General features: G+C 48.9%; 1 protein-coding gene across 4 annotated transcripts in view; it reads right to left on the minus strand.

The window, feature by feature from the left end:
- The window catches only part of ZMIZ1 (zinc finger MIZ-type containing 1), a 565,771-nt gene that overhangs the window by 105,316 nt on the left and 440,843 nt on the right, over nucleotides 1-19,612 (minus strand). For all 4 annotated transcript variants that reach the window (XM_060241000.1, XM_060241003.1, XM_060241002.1 and 1 more), the window contains one exon: nucleotides 16,688-16,832. In XM_060241000.1, coding sequence (XP_060096983.1) covers nucleotides 16,688-16,832 — 145 coding nt within the window. The remainder of the gene's footprint in view (nucleotides 1-16,687; nucleotides 16,833-19,612) is intronic.

The following is a 19,612-nucleotide window of genomic DNA, read 5'->3' on the forward strand; positions in this document are numbered from 1 at the left end:
ACTAAAATTCCCAAATGCATTCTTTTGTCGGTTAATCATCAATGCCTGTATGTTGCTTAAGTGCAGAATTCAGCCCCCTTCCCTTAAAGCAGACATGTTCCAATTCCACTACGCGGACTGTGATTCAGGCTCACTGAGGCTGACAGTTGTTAAATTCCATTGTTTTTTGTGGTTCTGAGCCAGGACGAATTTACCTGGACAGTGGCTTCATGTTTTTTTTTTTTTTTAAGATTATGAAGATAGGCTTGAGTGTCTAAGCCATGGCTGGGTGAAATCAGGGAGATTTCTGCACAGCCTCCTGGGCTTCTCTGAGGTGTGCCAAAGCAGACTGTGCCAGTGTGGTATAATGGTTAAAGTTCGGACTGGGAGCTGGGTAAACCCAACTTCGAATCCCCGCGCTGCCACAGAAGCTTCCTGGGTAACCTTGGGCCAGTCACATTCTCAGCCCAACCTATCTTAAAGGGTCGTTGTGAGGATAAAATGGAGGAGAGGGGAACAATGAAATAAATAAATAAATAAAATTAAAAAGCAACCACATGGCACAGCAATGTATTATACACATTGCATCATTTTAATGGTGCAGACACTGGATTAACTTGGTACAGAAGTTTCTTCTTTTTGGGGAGCCCCGTGGCGCAGAGTGGTAAAGCTGCAGTACTGCAGTCCTAAATTCTGCTCATGACCTGAGTTCAATCCCAACGGAAGTTGGGTTCAGGTAGCCGGCTGAAGGTTGACTCAGCCTTCCATCCTTCCAAGGTCAGCAAAGTGAGTACCCAGCTTGCTGGGGGGAAAGTGGAGATGACTGGGAAAGGCAATGGCAAACCACCCCATAAAAAGTCTGCTGTGAAAACGTCGTGATGCGACGTCACCCCAGAGTCAGAAACGACTGGTGCTTGCACAGGGGAGGGGACCTTTCCTTTTGCTTTATTGTTTTTTTTCAAATATCATTTTTTAAAAAATAAATTAAAAATCCCTTTTGGCCAAATTGCAAACTTCACACCAGTGAAAAGAAATGAAACATATTTTTATAAAACATGTTGGTAAGTCCTTTGCACTTTATACAGAGATATATTCAGGTTGGGCGATTATATCAGTTAACTCCAATATTTTGGGGGGATGAAGCAGATCACCCCAAAGTATGTTTTTAAGCACAGACTCCCCGCGGCCCTGTCTGTAGCTCTGGTGTGCTGGACAGGTGGGCTACAAGACTTTCCTTGAGTGCTGGGGAAGGGTTGGCACCATATGAGAGACAACCATCGCTAAGGGGCACCTCCACGTTCCTAGGCAGTCTCATGGCACAAGCAACAAGAGAAAGGCCGTCACCACCACAGCCTCCTTGCGGATGCCAAAGACATTCAGCTGGCAGCTCCAAGACAGGCAGGGCTAGAAAAGATGAGCTCTGGGCTGACCCTGAGAAACAAGTTGTTTTGTTTTTCTCATTGTTAAGTGTTTAAATTTAACTTCATCGGGCAAATTAAACCATTTGTCCACTCCTTACAACGATCTTCTCTTTCTGGACATCTCTGAATACATCTGAAAGCCAGCAACGTGTATTTCAAGTTCTTCCTCTTAAATAATACTTGAAATGAGACACAGAGATCTTCTTGTCTCCCTTCCCCTCAAGCAAGGCTTTTTTGCCTTCTCAGCCTCTGTGTCCTCTCTCGTCCTTTGGACTCAGTAGCACGCAGCTAATGCTTTTTTGAGCGGCCCTGGACACAATGCTGCTTTTAACACAATACACTGCCCTGACCTTTAGTGCGAACAGCATCTTGTGTGAAGATCCAAGGTCAGGTTTTTTTGTATCTCTTTCCCACAAATTGTCATTAGATCCAGGTGGGTAGCTGTGTTGGTCTGAGGCAACAAAACAAAGTTTGAGCTCAGCAGCACTTAATGTTGCTGACACTTCTCTTCCTTAGAGGAGCAGGGAGACCTTCCGCTTCCTTTTTCTTTCAGAGCCATGAGCATTCCATGCAAAGCGCCTGCTCGTCCAGAGCTAAAGAGAGCAATGGGCAAAGCCACAAGTGAATTTCCCAAACATTGACCAGGTCTGATTTTCACCTCAAAAGCAGTAATTTCAGAGGGAGGGAAACATTCATGTTTTTGTAGCTGTTCACAGCCACTGCCTTCCCTGTCTACTACTGCTTGGGCATTTTGTCTGTTTCACCTCAATTGATCCTAGCCAAGAAGGGATCGCATGTTAGACATGGTAACAACACAACACTACATATCCAGTCAGGCTTAGCTACATGCAGATGTCAAGAGGAACCCAACAGAAGTGCAAGATTTCCTGCACTTGCTCCATGGTCAATCCCGAGACAATCAGTGATCCCTTTAAATATCAAATAGTTCCACAGCATGAAAAATTCGCAAAACAAAGCTTTCCCTCTTTATTCTGATGTAGCTTTTTCAGACCGGTGCCTGTGCAAGTGGGTTGGGTGCACTGGAATTTACATCCAATCCTAAATCTACACCACTGTCTCCATCTCCTCTAAGAGTTTTATAAGGTTTGTGGGACTGGCACAGCAGCCACAGCTTAAACAAGCCATCCACAAAGCATGATATGAATGTGTGGCTAAGCAAAGTTCTCATCCCCAAAGCCAGAGAGACCATCCGCAGCCAGTGAAACAAAAAAACTGAGGGCTGCTGGCAGCATTAAATATGCACATCGAAAGGAAGTCCGCTTCAAAATGATGGCATGCAAACTGCCTCAGAGTTAGAAAGAACCATGAATCTTAAAAAACAAACCCACAATCATGTCAATGAAGGAAAGGTATTATAAATATATATTTTTAAAAATCTTTGAGTACAGAATAACTGGGAAACAATCTGGTAATATATCCAGGGTCATTATTAGAAAGATACCTGCTTGTAAATGTATAATACACACACTGAGCTAAAAGGCCACGAGGCAAATACGATACACACTCCCAAAACAATATTTTCAGAAGGTGGCTGTGTTGGTTGGCAGCAGAACAGCCAGCTTTGAGTCCAGGGTTCACTTTAGAGTCAACTCTCCTTTTAACTTTAACTGAAAGGAGTTCTGACTCTCAAATGCTTATTACCTCCCAAATCTTGTGGGCCTCTAAGGTGCTCTCAGACTTGTGTCTAGTTGTCCCAAAACTATATGGCTGAAAGCAGTGATGGCCCTACATATTTGAGGTCTACTTTGCTCTCCAGAGGATCACCCAGTGCCTGAAATGGATTTTGCTAAAAAAGTGAGACCTTTTCAGATGTTAACTTTGGGGGCACCCAACTGCACATATTGGAAGTGCCCACTCCACTTGACTCTCCCAGTGTGCACAGTTACTATTTCATCTGAAACCGATTACACGAAGACTGCATGTATCATGAGGATTGCAGGTAGCCCATGTTTCCAGCATGTGCAGCTGGGGAGCCCCAAATCTAATGTCAGAAAAGGACTACTGACTTCCTTACAGGCAGCTGGGCTTCTAGGCAAATATTCTCAGGCAGAGGGTTAAACATATGTACAGGTGCCAGTTTGGTGTAATGGTTAAGTGTGCAGACTCTTATCTGGAAGAACCGGGTTTGATTCCCCACTCCTCCACTTGCGGCTGCTGGAATGGCCTTGGGTCAGCCATAGCTCTGGCAGAGGTTGTCCTTGAAAGGGTAGCTGCTGGGAGAGCCCCCTCAGCCCCACCCATCTCACAGGATGTCTGTTGTTGGGGGAGAAGGTATAGAAGAAGAAGATGATATTGGATTTATATCCCGCCCTCCACTCCAAAGAGTCTCAGAGCGGCTCACCATCTCCTTTACCTTCCTCCCCCCACAACAGACACCCTGTGAGGTAGATGAAGATATTGGATTTATATCCCGCCCTCCACTCCGAAGAGTCTCAGAGCGGCTCACCATCTCCTTTACCTTCCTCCCCCCACAACAGACACCCTGTGAGGTAGATGAAGATATTGGATTTATATCCCGCCCTCCACTCCGAAGAGTCTCAGAGCGGCTCACCATCTCCTTTACCTTCCTCCCCCCACAACAGACACCCTGTGAGGTAGATGAAGATATTGGATTTATATCCCGCCCTCCACTCCGAAGAGTCTCAGAGCGGCTCACCATCTCCTTTACCTTCCTCCCCCCACAACAGACACCCTGTGAGGTAGATGAAGAGATTGGATTTATATCCCGCCCTCCACTCCGAAGAGTCTCAGAGCGGCTCACCATCTCCTTTACCTTCCTCCCCCCACAACAGACACCCTGTGAGGTAGATGAAGATATTGGATTTATATCCCGCCCTCCACTCCGAAGAGTCTCAGAGCGGCTCACCATCTCCTTTACCTTCCTCCCCCCCACAACAGACACCCTGTGAGGTAGATGAAGATATTGGATTTATATCCCGCCCTCCACTCCGAAGAGTCTCAGAGCGGCTCACCATCTCCTTTACCTTCCTCCCCCCACAACAGACACCCTGTGAGGTAGATGAAGATATTGGATTTATATCCCGCCCTCCACTCCGAAGAGTCTCAGAGCGGCTCACCATCTCCTTTCCCTTCCTCCCCCACAACAGACACCCTGTGAGGTAGATGAAGATATTGGATTTATATCCCGCCCTCCACTCCGAAGAGTCTCAGAGCGGCTCACAATCTCCTTTACCTTCCCCCCCCCCCACAACAGACACCCTGTGAGGTAGATGAAGATATTGGATTTATATCCCGCCCTCCACTCCGAAGAGTCTCAGAGCGGCTCACCATCTCCTTTCCCTTCCTCCCCCCACAACAGACACCCTGTGAGGTAGATGAAGATATTGGATTTATATCCCGCCCTCCACTCCGAAGAGTCTCAGAGCGGCTCACAATCTCCTTTCTCTCCGTCCCCCACAACAGACACCCTGTGAGGTAGATGAAGATAATGGATTTATATCCCGCCCTCCACTCCGAAGAGTCTCAGAGCGGCTCACAATCTCCTTTCTCTCCGTCCCCCACAACAGACACCCTGTGAGGTAGATGAAGATAATGGATTTATATCCCGCCCTCCACTCCAAAGAGTCTCAGAGCGGCTCACAATCTCCTTTCTCTCCGTCCCCCACAACAGACACCCTGTGAGGTAGATGAAGATAATGGATTTATATCCCGCCCTCCACTCCGAAGAGTCTCAGAGCGGCTCACCATCTCCTTTACCTTCCTCCCCCCCACAACAGACACCCTGTGAGGTAGATGAAGATATTGGATTTATATCCCGCCCTCCACTCCGAAGAGTCTCAGAGCGGCTCACCATCTCCTTTACCTTCCTCCCCCCCACAACAGACACCCTGTGAGGTAGATGAAGATAATGGATTTATATCCCGCCCTCCACTCCGAAGAGTCTCAGAGCGGCTCACCATCTCCTTTACCTTCCTCCCCCCACAACAGACACCCTGTGAGGTAGATGAAGATATTGGATTTATATCCCGCCCTCCACTCCGAAGAGTCTCAGAGCGGCTCACAATCTCCTTTCTCTCCGTCCCCCACAACAGACACCCTGTGAGGTAGATGAAGATAATGGATTTATATCCCGCCCTCCACTCCGAAGAGTCTCAGAGCGGCTCACAATCTCCTTTCTCTCCGTCCCCCACAACAGACACCCTGTGAGGTAGATGAAGATAATGGATTTATATCCCGCCCTCCACTCCAAAGAGTCTCAGAGCGGCTCACAATCTCCTTTCTCTCCGTCCCCCACAACAGACACCCTGTGAGGTAGATGAAGATAATGGATTTATATCCCGCCCTCCACTCCGAAGAGTCTCAGAGCGGCTCACCATCTCCTTTACCTTCCTCCCCCCCACAACAGACACCCTGTGAGGTAGATGAAGATATTGGATTTATATCCCGCCCTCCACTCCGAAGAGTCTCAGAGCGGCTCACCATCTCCTTTTCCTTCCTCCCCCCACAACAGACACCCTGTGAGGTAGATGAAGATATTGGATTTATATCCCGCCCTCCACTCCGAAGAGTCTCAGAGCGGCTCACCATCTCCTTTACCTTCCTCCCCCCACAACAGACACCCTGTGAGGTAGATGAAGAGATTGGATTTATATCCCGCCCTCCACTCCGAAGAGTCTCAGAGCGGCTCACCATCTCCTTTACCTTCCTCCCCCCACAACAGACACCCTGTGAGGTAGATGAAGATATTGGATTTATATCCCGCCCTCCACTCCGAAGAGTCTCAGAGCGGCTCACCATCTCCTTTACCTTCCTCCCCCCCACAACAGACACCCTGTGAGGTAGATGAAGATATTGGATTTATATCCCGCCCTCCACTCCGAAGAGTCTCAGAGCGGCTCACCATCTCCTTTACCTTCCTCCCCCCACAACAGACACCCTGTGAGGTAGATGAAGATATTGGATTTATATCCCGCCCTCCACTCCGAAGAGTCTCAGAGCGGCTCACCATCTCCTTTCCCTTCCTCCCCCACAACAGACACCCTGTGAGGTAGATGAAGATATTGGATTTATATCCCGCCCTCCACTCCGAAGAGTCTCAGAGCGGCTCACAATCTCCTTTACCTTCCCCCCCCCCACAACAGACACCCTGTGAGGTAGATGAAGATATTGGATTTATATCCCGCCCTCCACTCCGAAGAGTCTCAGAGCGGCTCACCATCTCCTTTCCCTTCCTCCCCCCACAACAGACACCCTGTGAGGTAGATGAAGATATTGGATTTATATCCCGCCCTCCACTCCGAAGAGTCTCAGAGCGGCTCACAATCTCCTTTCTCTCCGTCCCCCACAACAGACACCCTGTGAGGTAGATGAAGATAATGGATTTATATCCCGCCCTCCACTCCGAAGAGTCTCAGAGCGGCTCACAATCTCCTTTCTCTCCGTCCCCCACAACAGACACCCTGTGAGGTAGATGAAGATAATGGATTTATATCCCGCCCTCCACTCCAAAGAGTCTCAGAGCGGCTCACAATCTCCTTTCTCTCCGTCCCCCACAACAGACACCCTGTGAGGTAGATGAAGATAATGGATTTATATCCCGCCCTCCACTCCGAAGAGTCTCAGAGCGGCTCACCATCTCCTTTACCTTCCTCCCCCCCACAACAGACACCCTGTGAGGTAGATGAAGATATTGGATTTATATCCCGCCCTCCACTCCGAAGAGTCTCAGAGCGGCTCACCATCTCCTTTACCTTCCTCCCCCCCACAACAGACACCCTGTGAGGTAGATGAAGATAATGGATTTATATCCCGCCCTCCACTCCGAAGAGTCTCAGAGCGGCTCACCATCTCCTTTACCTTCCTCCCCCCCACAACAGACACCCTGTGAGGTAGATGAAGATATTGGATTTATATCCCGCCCTCCACTCCGAAGAGTCTCAGAGCGGCTCACAATCTCCTTTCTCTCCGTCCCCCACAACAGACACCCTGTGAGGTAGATGAAGATAATGGATTTATATCCCGCCCTCCACTCCGAAGAGTCTCAGAGCGGCTCACAATCTCCTTTCTCTCCGTCCCCCACAACAGACACCCTGTGAGGTAGATGAAGATAATGGATTTATATCCCGCCCTCCACTCCAAAGAGTCTCAGAGCGGCTCACAATCTCCTTTCTCTCCGTCCCCCACAACAGACACCCTGTGAGGTAGATGAAGATAATGGATTTATATCCCGCCCTCCACTCCGAAGAGTCTCAGAGCGGCTCACAATCTCCTTTCTCTCCGTCCCCCACAACAGACACCCTGTGAGGTAGATGAAGATAATGGATTTATATCCCGCCCTCCACTCCGAAGAGTCTCAGAGCGGCTCACCATCTCCTTTACCTTCCTCCCCCCCACAACAGACACCCTGTGAGGTAGATGAAGATATTGGATTTATATCCCGCCCTCCACTCCGAAGAGTCTCAGAGTGGCTCACAATCTCCTTTATCTCCCTCCCCCACAACAGACGCCCTGTGAGGTGGGTGGGGCTAAGAGGGGTCTCACAGCAGAGCTGCCCTTTCAAGGACAACCTCACCCTAGGAGATTGTAAGCCGCTCTGAGTCTCTGATTCGGAGAGAAGGGCGGGGTATAAATCTGCAATTCTTCTTCATCCCATACATGTAAGATGCAACATTGAAAAGGGTTCCCAGGTTTTCCATTCTGCTGTGAGGCTTCCAGCCCTGCAGCCCTGGTTCTCTGCTGTCACTCAGCGGTGTGTGTGTGTGTGGGGGGGGGGGGGGATTGCCATTGCTCTGATCATTTGATTTCTGGAGCACAAACTTGGATGTGACATCATTGCTATAGGGTGATATTCTAGGTAAAATTTAAGTAAAGCCCTATCGTTCCAGGGGAATCCTAAAACTCTGCCCTGACAAGATGGTGTCACATTCGGGTTCACTCCAGAAGTGCCATCATGCCAGTGGAGTGATGTCGATTAACATCTCTCCCCCCACACTCTGTCTCCCAACAAACTACACCACATTTGTCTCTTTAAAAAATGATTCTCCCCTCTGAATAAAACTTTTTTATTTTTAAATCTCAACTAGATCAAATTTTTGCAGGATCTACAAGTTCAGATAATATTGCCTCTGGCACCAGATTCAGCCCACAAGTCACCAACTGGCCTTTCTCCTGCTAAAAAAAAAAGGTAAAAGGTAGTCCCCTGTGCAAGCACCGGTCGTTTTCAACTCTGACACTGCTTTCACAACGTTTTCACGGCAGACTTTTTATGGGGTGGTTTGCCATTGCCTTCCCCAGTCCTCTACGCTTTCCCCCCAGCAAGCTGGGTCCTCATTTAACCGACCTCGGAAGGATGGAAGGCTGAGTCAACCTGGAGCCGGCTACCTGAACTCAGCTTCTGCCAGGATCGAATCCAGGTTGTGAGCAGAGCTTAGGACTGCAGGACTGCAGCTTGACCACTCTGCGCCACGGGGCTCTTCTTTTTCCCCTGCTAGGCAGCTGCAAATGTCACAGTGCAGTCCCAAACACATTTAAATCTATTTACAATCATAGAAGAATATAAGAACATGAGAAGAGCCCTGCTGGATCAGACCAGGGAGGGTCCTTCTAGTACAGCATCGTGCCTCTCCCACAGTGGCCAACCAATTCCTCTGGAGGGCCAACAACAGGGCCGAGGCCTTCCCCTGATGCTCCTGCTGGCTCTGGGATTCAGAGGCTTCGTGCTGCAGAATGTGCAGGTCCCCCTCCGTCACCAGGGCTGGCAGACCCCTTCTCCACAAATCTATCCAATCCCCTCTGAAAGCTGATTATTCTTCTGGTAACGTGTTGAAGAGTGCACTGTAATTGTTCCATCCATTTCTGAACACATGAGCTTAGATTTCGGATATTACTCAATGGGAGACATTCTTTGAAATGATGTGAAGGGAAACGGCAGGACGTGGGTTATCAGGCCTGATGGACACGTCACATTAATTAGTAAGACTGAAAGGAAATGCCATGGGAACTGTAATCTATTGAAGGAAGCCACAAGGGCCCCCCAGTTCGCAAGACCACGGAAAGGCTGTCAATGATCGATTGATTTCGTGGTCATTAATTTGCAGGATCACCCTAAGTCAGAAGCCAACTTGAGGGCACATAACGCAATGATGATTTAACGTGGAGTCTTCTAAACTGAAAATTAAAACACAGGCCGCCAGAGACAGAACTGTGAACTGAAATTCAACTCTAACTACAAATGTTATGTTTCACACTGTGGTTATGAATTTAGTTCATGAACTGCAAAATCTGATCCCAGCTATGATAAGCATCTTATTATTAGGGTTTGGGGGGGGGATAATTTTAACGGATGTTCTAGCTGTAACCCCGCATATCTCTCAATCTTCGGGATTCCTCTTTTTCCTCTAGTGCAAATAATAATAAATAAATGGGAAGCCCCACAATCTTTCTATCGTTAGAGCTTGTAAGCACCCTTCCCCCAGTGCTGTTGCTTGGATGTCAAACAATACTAATAATGCTAATTAATAATAAAGTCCCATTCAACGAACTGAATTACTAGTTAATTTGATATTCTGTTTAATTTTATCAAACCTCTGGAACCAAATCACTTCTATTATATTTTTCAAAAAGACTTCATCTCTTTATTTTAATTAATTTTGATTGCTCCAAGAAAGCATCCTAGTACAACCATTGGCAGTAAGGAAATTGCGGCTTAATTAATACTGAAGACCCCAAAAAACTGGGATAAGATGCAGCAGAAAAAAAGGACTTATGATACCGGGGGAGGGGGGGCGGTGAGCATGCTGCAAAGAGCAGCTGTGTGTTTGCAGACATTGTTATTGACATGGCAAAGCATTAACATGCGCTAAGTAAGCTGCAACAAGCACTTTTAATAAGGGGGGGAGCACAAGAACAGAGCAAGGAAACAGTTGTGTTTAAAATAAATTCAGAGTGAGCTTTGTCTGCAGATGAAAACATCGCCTCCCTCGCTAAGATGACTGTTAGTAAAACAGGCTATAATGACCAGCTAATGATTAATTCTACATCATCATACGCTTTCTCCACTCTTTCTCCACCACTCTTTCTCTTGACTTCCCGCTGCCCTGATGACATATGTGGGGAGACATGAGGCTAGTCGGGGTTGCTTAGGGGCAGGAGTCGTTTTGTAGAAAAATAGGTGCCAGAGCTCATTAGCATATGCCCCCCCAGCCAAAGCAACCTGACACAAGAAAGGAGAGCCCTAGGTGAGCGAGGCCTCCTTGGGCTGGCTAGAGATCCAGCCAGCCCAAGCAGGCTTCGCTCACCTGGGGCTCTCCTTGGCCACCACCTCTCCACAGTCAAAAGGCCAGCAAGCCACCTGCCACCCAAAATCACATAAGAAGTGGAGAAAGGGTGGGGCAGTGTTCTCCAGAGGTTAATGAGGGCTGCTGGGGGCATGGCAAAGCCCCTGGTGGCTGGCTGGCTGCCCTCTCTCCTAATCCAGTGATTGTTATGCAGCTGCACCTACTATTCAATAGACAAGGTAGGTGGGGAGGCGGAGGGGGAACCCTCAGAAAGGTTCAGGAGCTGTGCTCCTGTGAGCTCCTGCTGAATCCAAGGCCTGTGTGTGAGCCATCAGGACCCTTGTTCAAATCTCATTTCAGCCACAAACACCATCATTTAGGGAGGCTGCTTTTACTTTAGGTCTGCATAACTATAGTTTAGGAACGGTCTGCCTCACAGGCGTGTTGTAAAAGCTTGCTTAGACCCAGACTTCCAGCCTTTTTGGAGCCTGCAGGGGTGGCGGTGGTGAGCTCCATCCCAAAATGGCTGCCACAGTGGGAGGAACTAAACAAAGATGGCTGCCACAGGAGGCAGAGCTGAATAAATACCTCCCTCCACATGCCTCCTGGGAAGAAGGAAACCTTGGAAGAGGAAATGGAATGACACACTCACTAAAGAAAGCCCAGTCTTCCTGGCCCTCCAGTGGAAAACCTTTTCATTTGAGTAAGGGCAGCGATAACAAACCCTGCTCCACCCAATATCTGAAAAGCTCAGCAGGTGCCAAGGGAAGGAAGTCCTGGCAGGAATCATGGTGCCCGGGGGCACCACGCTGGGGAATGCGGACTTAGTCCATGGATGTGAAATGCTTTGGGGGCTTTCAGTGTACTATAAAAATACAAAGTATGAACACAAAAGCTGCCTTTGTTTGTTTGTGGTGCAGCTGCACAAGGTTTTGCTTTCAGGTCACCACAGATCCTCCCTGGAAACCTCCTGCTTCCTTGAGGGCTCCATCGAGGAGGGGAAGAGGTTTCTGCCCCCGAGTCCTTTGCCTGCACTCCCTGGCCTGCCTGGGGGGCTGGCAGGGGAGTCTTCCTTGGCCAAGCCCTGCCAGGGTTTCAACACCCCTGAATAGGTGCTTTGGGCTCTGCTGCCTTTCTCAAACCCTCACAAGGCTTCTGGGTTCCTCACTCCTCCAAGATCTGCCCCCATCACCCTGGCAGCTAGACCACCCCATATGCTTGGGGCAAGGCAGCCATGACACCCAGGGCTGCTTGAGAGCCATGAGCTGCCCTGGGCCAAGGGAGGCCAGATTGAAGACCACCTGGGATCGGGCCTTCTCCATTGTGGCCCCACTGCTGTGGAATCAACTCCCAGAGGAGGTACGGGCCCTGCGATGTTTAGACCAATTCCACAGGGCCTGTAAGACCTACCTCTTCAAAACAGCCTTCACCCATACTGAGCTAAGATAGTGTCGCTGTATATGTTTTTCCCACTGAACTTATGAAAGACCTATTATAGCACCTTAATGTTAATTTTAATGTAATTTGTAAATTGATTTATGATGATTTTATTGCTATGTATGATTTTATTGTATTGCATTTATACGTTGTGAGCCGCCCTGAGCCTGCTTGTGCGGGGAGGGCGGGATATAAATAAAAAGTATTATTATTATTATTATATCAGAGGAACACACACCGGATGCTTGATGACACCCAACACACTGCCACTATTCTGTAGCAGCACATGGCCCAGCTCTGTGCGCCCCTGGAATCCTGCACCCCCTACCTAGCCACCCCCCCCACTCTTGGCAGCTCTGATGACCCCAGATGGGGCAAGAGGTGACCTCTCTGACACAGCATGCCCACTTGGCCAAGCCCCTTTCCTAAAGGAGTTGCACACCCTGGGCTGCTTTGGCAAACATCAGGGCTCCATTCTCAGGGTCTGCGAAATAAACAGAAGGCTTTGCTAGTCTTGATGCAGCAAGGCGAACACGAGCACACCTTTGTGTTCTCAAGTCCATTTCCTTCTCTCAAGCTCAAGACAATAACCCACAAACAACTGTTCCAACTTTAAAAAGGCAGTCTAGAGCAGTTGTCAAACATGCTCCACCCAATATCCGGAGGGTCCTATCAGGCTCCCAAGCAGCTGGCTATCTTCTGCTTCCTTCTCCCTCCTTCTTGCTTCCTTCTTGCTTTGCCAGGCTTGCTCAATCGCACAGGAGCTATAGAGCAAAGCCTCTATTTTCTCCATTGGCTGAGGCTCCTCCCTCGGGCAGGAACAGCGTGCTTTGTCACGGTCCCTCTCAATCGAACAGCAGAGCTACTGATTCAAGCCTCTCTTCCTTCTACTGGCTGAGGCTCCTCCCCTTCCTGGTCCCCTGGCGAAGGAAGGAAAGAGCCAGAGCTTCCTTTGCCCAGTTCCCTGGATCGCACAGGAGAGGTACAAAGAAAGCACCTTTAAAACCAATGAGTGCTAATGTTTTAAGCGTGTTTTATTTTAAGCTTTTTAACAAATCTTTGTGTTTGTCTGCATCCTTTATAAAGCTTATATCTCTGCTACCTGGCATGACATTTTATGACACACACGGCCCGGCCCAACAAAGTCTCATTTATGTCAGCTCTGGTCCATTTATGTGTCACCTCTGGGAGGGTCTCCTTTTGTGCAATCCAAAGACCTTGCAACATACCTTTGTAAAGCCTGGGAATGGATTCAATAAAGAAGTGGGGGGGGGGGGGGAGTTCAGTCTTTTAAGCAGCTGCTTCCAGCACTTAAATCTTGCCTGAGCACCATTAAAATACTTCAGGGACAAAACAGGGTGAATTTTGCTTTCTTGCCGAATTTAAATAATAGCAACTAATTCAGCCACAGTATATGGAAATCTAATCTGAGCAGTTTATAGCTGTCAAGGGTACATTTTACAAACAATTTCTTTTTAAATGATGGAGTGTTGTCACTTTCTATTTCTGCAGTACTGGGGGTGCAGCCCTGTGGGTCACGCAAACATAACCTGTGGTGCCACTCCAGTGAAGTGAGCAGGACCCTTTCTTGCTGCAACGCTGTGTCTAGCCCAGATGCTCCACGATCAGGCCCTTCCATGCCTTCCTGGGAAGCGTTCCACAGCAGAACCTTCTCCAGGGCTTGAGTGTGTGAGCCTATTCCTGAATTCCGTTTCCTCCCCAAACACCCAAAATGTGGTGAACGTTTGCCTTCTCTCAGGAATTCTGATAATCCCAGAGAAATTCTGCAAAGGTCCAAAAGCCAGATATATTTCCCATCATATTTTGTACTTCAGTGAATGTAGAGTAGGCCCTACATTTGCCATTCGCTTTTAGTCTTCGAGTGTAATCACACAGCAAATTTGGCCTGACCTAGCCACACCTCCCATCTGGATTTAATGTCTGCAACCACACCTGCACATCTGCCCCCGAGTCCCGCCCATACCTACCTCATCTTAGGACAGGCTGGGACTGGATTAAATAGCTACCAGGAACTTCCAAAGAGCAAACACAAGTAGGGCGTGTTTCTTGAACATCCAGGCACGTGCTTCACCTGCCCGGCAAGTGCATGAGAAGTCTAAATGCTCCTCTTGAACATGTGCCGCCCGTGCCACTCCTGGTAGCAGGACGGGGCTGTGTGAATGCCGCAGCATGGATCAAAGTGAACAGGCTTTCTCAGAGCCAGATCTCTCATGTGATCTTACCCTTACTCTACATTGTTTTAGTTTTTAGAGCTTTGCTGAATTTGTCTGGCATTTCCCACCATCTGGGGCATTTGCTGTAATGTATCAGTAAGATTTAACTTCTGCAGCCTCGTCTAAGTGAAAACTTGAATGCATTTGTCACTTTCACTAACAGAACAGGGGCCATAACTGACCTTTGACTCAGTCCCTGACCCTCTTGCCTTCCAGAATCCCTCCTATCCAACATTTGTATATGCAATCTTGGCCTCTTGTTCTTGCTAGCTTCGTCTATCCCGTTATCGCAATTCCCTGATCTTGGGCCCACAATCACATTACAACAACTTATGAGGGTCCTTGCATTTTTCCTGTCACGTTTGATGGGGATTGAGGTACATGAACCTATGGGAGAAGGATCCCCCCGGGTAATCGGTTACTCTTTTAAACTTTCCATTTACCACTCGAAGATGCAAGCCAGATAGGAAAGGGGGTGGGATGGAGAGGGAAGACAGCCTTTGACTGCACTTGAGATAAAAAGGTACACTGCTCCCATCATTCTTCTGTAACTGCGATAACGGCACATCTCAGAAATTTCCTGGAGAAATCTTGTAACAAAGATTTGTAGAACCTTGGTTGTGGGAGGAAACTGTACATGTTTGGCTCTCACAATTGTGTCTGAGGTATTCAAATGGCTCCTCGAGGGTCCGCCTCCTCACCTGGCCATAAGCTGAGGCACAGGGTTAGGTGGACAGAACGGCCAAGGGTGAACGACCAGGAGATAGGGCTGCCAACCCCCCCGGTCTGGGCGGGGAATCTCCCGGCCGGGAGGTTCTCTCAACCCGCCAACCCACATTGGGCCGGCAGGGGGAACCTCCCCCTGCGATGATGTCACCCGGAAGTGACATCATCAAAAATGGCAGCGCCCGTGCAGGGCCGCTCTAGCCGTTTCCGGGAAAACTCTATCCCAGGCGCTCTAGCCATTTGGGAGGTTAAAACTCCCCCGTTGGGGGATGAAGAGGACTTGGCAACCCTACCAGGAGAGAGCCAGGTCACCTTAGGAAAATGTCAGGAAATGTGGCCAAAGCCCAGCTGGAGGAAGGACTGGAACAGAAAGGAAGGGAGAAATGAGCAAGGGAGGGACAGAGAGGGAAAGGTCAGTGAGGAAACCAGCCAAAGTGTGGGGGGGAGGATGGTGTCTTTCCTTGCAGGGAAACTCCCTTAGAGCAAGGATTCCCTGGGAAACACCCCAGGGAACCAGCAGCCACCACTTACGACCTCTAAACTGACCCACTGAAAAAGGTTCCCTTCTGGTGTAGCAATAAAGAAGTGTGTGGGGCGGGGGGGGGGTAGAAACCTTATAAAACACCTTATGGCAAACCAGGTAGGGCCTGTGCAGTACAGCACATGGGGAAGAGATTCAGAGAAACACCCAAGAGACAGATCCAGGTTGGGAAACCTCTGGAAATTTGGAGATGGATCCTGGAGAGGACCGAGACCTCAGTGGGGGTACAGTGCCTGAGAGTCCGCCCTCCGAAGCATCCATTTTCTCCAGGGGAACTGATGTCTCTCTAGTCTGGAGATGAGCTGTAATTCCAGTGGATCCCCAGGTCCCACCTGAAGGCTGGCATCCCTACATCATTGTTTGGGGTCATGGGAACAGAATCAAAGCCAAGCTGTCACCTCTCTTCCACAAAATAAATGTGGCTATTACAGGGGTGTCAAAGATGCAGCCTGGGGGGCTGAATCAGGCCCCTGGACGGCTCCTATCGGGCCCGCAATCAACTCACTGTCATCTGCTTCCTTCTGCATCACTGCTTGCTTTGCCTTGCTCAATTGCACAGGAGCTACAGAGCAAAGCCTCTATTTTCTTGAGGCTTGTCCTTTAGGGAGAAAGGGGGTGGGGAGAGACAGCTTGCTTCAAAGGAAGCTCTGGCTCTTTCTTTCCTTCCCCAGGGGGCCAGGAAGGGAAGGAGCCTCAGCCAATAGGCTTGGCTCAGGAGCTCTGCTGTTCAACTGAGAGAGCCTAGATTGCACAGGAGAGCTACAAAGAAAGCACCTTTAAGACCCCAAAAGTGCTAATGTTATAAGTATGTTTTAGTTTAAGTTTTAAAAAAATCTTTGTGTTTGTGTGTGTCCTTTATAAAGTTTATCTCTCTGCTACCTGGCATTACATTTTATGACACACACGGCCCGGCCCAACAAGGTCTTATTTATGTCCGATCTGGCCCCTCAGAACACAAGAGTTTGACACCCCTGATCTGTTACCCTACTTGGTCGCAAGCAGTCCAGTTACATGCTTTTGTGGGCTTTTTAGCGGGGCTGAGGGGCCAAATGGGCTACCGTGCGCAGGGCCAAGTGCTGGCGGAGGACTCACCTATGAGAAAGGGAGGGTTTCATGGAGCTCATGGAGTTCATGGGCGGCTGCATGGGGAGCTTCCCTGGGGGGTCGTTCTGCCGGCTCTTCTGGTGGCGCAGCAGTAAGAGCCGTCCCAGCTCCTCACACCACGACGAGAGCAGCGCTAGAAACGAAACAGAACAAAAAAAGGTCATTGGAGGAGGGAGGGAATGGAACAAAAGAAGAGACAATCAAGGATGGTTCCCCCTTCCCTTGTTTTGCCCTGCACCCAAATGCTCGAGCAACTGAATTAATTAATCCAGCATCTGATCCCCCTGATTCTAATGCTTAGGATGGATTGTATGCAGAGGCTAAGGAACATTAATAAGAGGCCACTAGGAAACAAACAAACAGCTACCTGAGAATTGTCAACAGGCTACTTAGTCGCCAATCTGTGAGGGAGAGGTGGTTATTCATAGGCTTCCAGGGACAGGAGTAATGGGACAAGCCCATCTCTTCAAATACCTCCTTCAAGGTAGTCCTCCTGTAAAACGAGGGTGGCTCCAGTAGGAAATCTCCCACTGGTAGGTTGTTTTTATTTATTATTTGGTTTCTAGCCCTCTGTCCCCTGCCTATAAGGCTCAGGGCAGGTTACAATGAAAGAGTAAGACAAATACAGTAACACACACTCATTAAAACCCTCTGTGATACCAGAGTACTACACCATTAGATGGCAATCCTGTAGCACAGGTGGACAGTCTCTCCCAGAAAGTTCTACAAGGGTGCACCCACAGATGGTAAAGTCTTTTAAAAGGTGGGTAACACCTGAGGAAACAAATGGGGCAGAATAAAGAAGAGCAGGGAAGAATAGGGCAGGGGAGGCCAACGCAGAGAGAATCCCGCTGCTTCAACCACAGGCCTGACAGAACATCTCCATTTTACAAATCCTGTGGAACTGTATTGAATCCGGCAGGGCCCTGATCTGGCTGGCCCCAGGGCTGAAAAAGCCCCGACTGGATGAAGCTAAGCGGATGTCCTTTGGGCCAGGGGTCACCAAGAGATGTTGGTCCACAGAGCATAGAGCTCTCTGGGAGGACATACTGGGAGAGACAGTCCTGCAAGTATGTTGGTCCCAGACCGTATAGGGCTTTGAAGATTAATACCAATACCTTGAACTTGATCCGGTATTCAACTGAAAGCCAGTGCAGGTTGTATATGTGCTCTTGCCGGTGCCCCAGTACGGACCCAAACCACTGCATTCTGGATCAGTTGACATTTCCAGATCAGTCTCAAGGGCAGCCCTGTGTAAAATGAGTTACAGTAGTCTAGCCTACAGGTGACCATTGCATGGATCACTCTAGTTGTGGGGGGGGGGAGATAGGGGGCCAGTTGCTTGACCGGCAGTAGGTGGAAATATACTGATCTAACAACACCCATGCAGGGCCACTGCTGGGTTTTCTGGCCCCCTGGGCGAGTCACCCACCAGCGCCCCCCTCCCCGGTTATAAAAATGAAGAGCGCCAAACTTGAAAATTTAATCTCCTGATATTTAATTTTAATTTTTTTTTTAAAAAAATGTGATAAGTTATAAAAAATTGTGAGAATAAGTGCTTGCTGACCAGGCCAGGAAGGAGAGTGGCAGGAACGGACAAGATGGAAGCCCAAGTCACGCATGAGGGAGAGGGGGCAGCTTTCCTTTGGTGGTGGGAGAGGATGAGGCAGCAGCAGTCAGGAACCTGAATCACATGTCAGGGAGGGGGTGTCCAGCAGCGCCCCTAGGACAGGTGGCGCCCTAGGTGGTTGCCTACTTTGCCTACTCCCACGCACCGGCCCTGCACCCATGACCTGGGCCACCATTGAAAGCAAGGCACCCAGGATCATGCCCAAACTCCTCACCATGGGCATGGGTGTCAGTAATGCCCATGTACAGGACCTCCATCTTCGATGGATTTAGTTTCAGTCAACTTTGCTTTAACAAGTCAACCATGGCCTTCAAAACCTTGGCTAGAATATCTGAGACTGTATCGGGCTGGCTACCTGTCAGCAGATATAGCATACTGATGACTAGCGGTGGCCACAGATTGGTTCACAGACCAAATTTTTCCACAGACTGGGGCCTGGTTCATGGTCTGTGAGCCCAGTCTGTGCATCCACTGACACAGACCTCCATGGACCATTCCAGGGTGGGGCTTGCAAAGTTGCATCGCTTGTGAGTGAAGTCTGAGCAGTGACTTCACCCACTTCCTGGTGAATAAATAAAGCAAAAATCCCCAGTGTATTGCAGGCATGATGTCATTTCCAGGGCAAACCCAGAAGTGGTATCATGCCACTCTAGGAATCAGAGGGGACTCTGTAAGTAAAACATAGTATCACTTCCAGGTTTGCCCTGGAAATGACACCATGCAGTTGATAGGATGGTTTCCCCCCTTGTGCCTGCTTCTCTGGTCTCCTGCTGGCAACCCAATGTAAAACTAATGCCTGAGCAGGCTCACAGGTCAGTGTTAACGATGCCTTGTCTCTTTTCCTTAGAAACAGCCACCCCCCCCAAAAAATTACGATGATGAAAGGAAAGACTATGATACGATGGTTCCCAGCAGGTAAGGAAATGTAACGGTGGAAGAGAGAAATTCAGAAACAGAAGCCATGTATTGCTTTTTCATGCTTTTCTGTGACACAATTCAAGATGCAAGCTTTTGAGTTCTTCACAATTTCTTGCCGCATTGGGGGCAGGAGGGGGGCAGAAGAGAGGGGGGGAATGTTGAGTCATGACCCCGAGGCTTTGGGGCTGCCTCCTGCGGATTTACTAGGCAATAATGATTTCACAGGGCATTAAAGTTTCCACCAAGGATGCATTGCTGGGGCCCTCATTAGTTTCTCAAACGCAAACACGGCACACACATTCCAAGGCTGTCCTCCCGCACCATGAGATCTAGAAACGCATTTTAGAAAGATAAAAACTACTGAG

This window comes from Heteronotia binoei, chromosome 6 (genome assembly GCF_032191835.1).
Source record: "Heteronotia binoei isolate CCM8104 ecotype False Entrance Well chromosome 6, APGP_CSIRO_Hbin_v1, whole genome shotgun sequence".
NCBI classification, from domain to species: domain Eukaryota; kingdom Metazoa; phylum Chordata; class Lepidosauria; order Squamata; family Gekkonidae; genus Heteronotia; species Heteronotia binoei.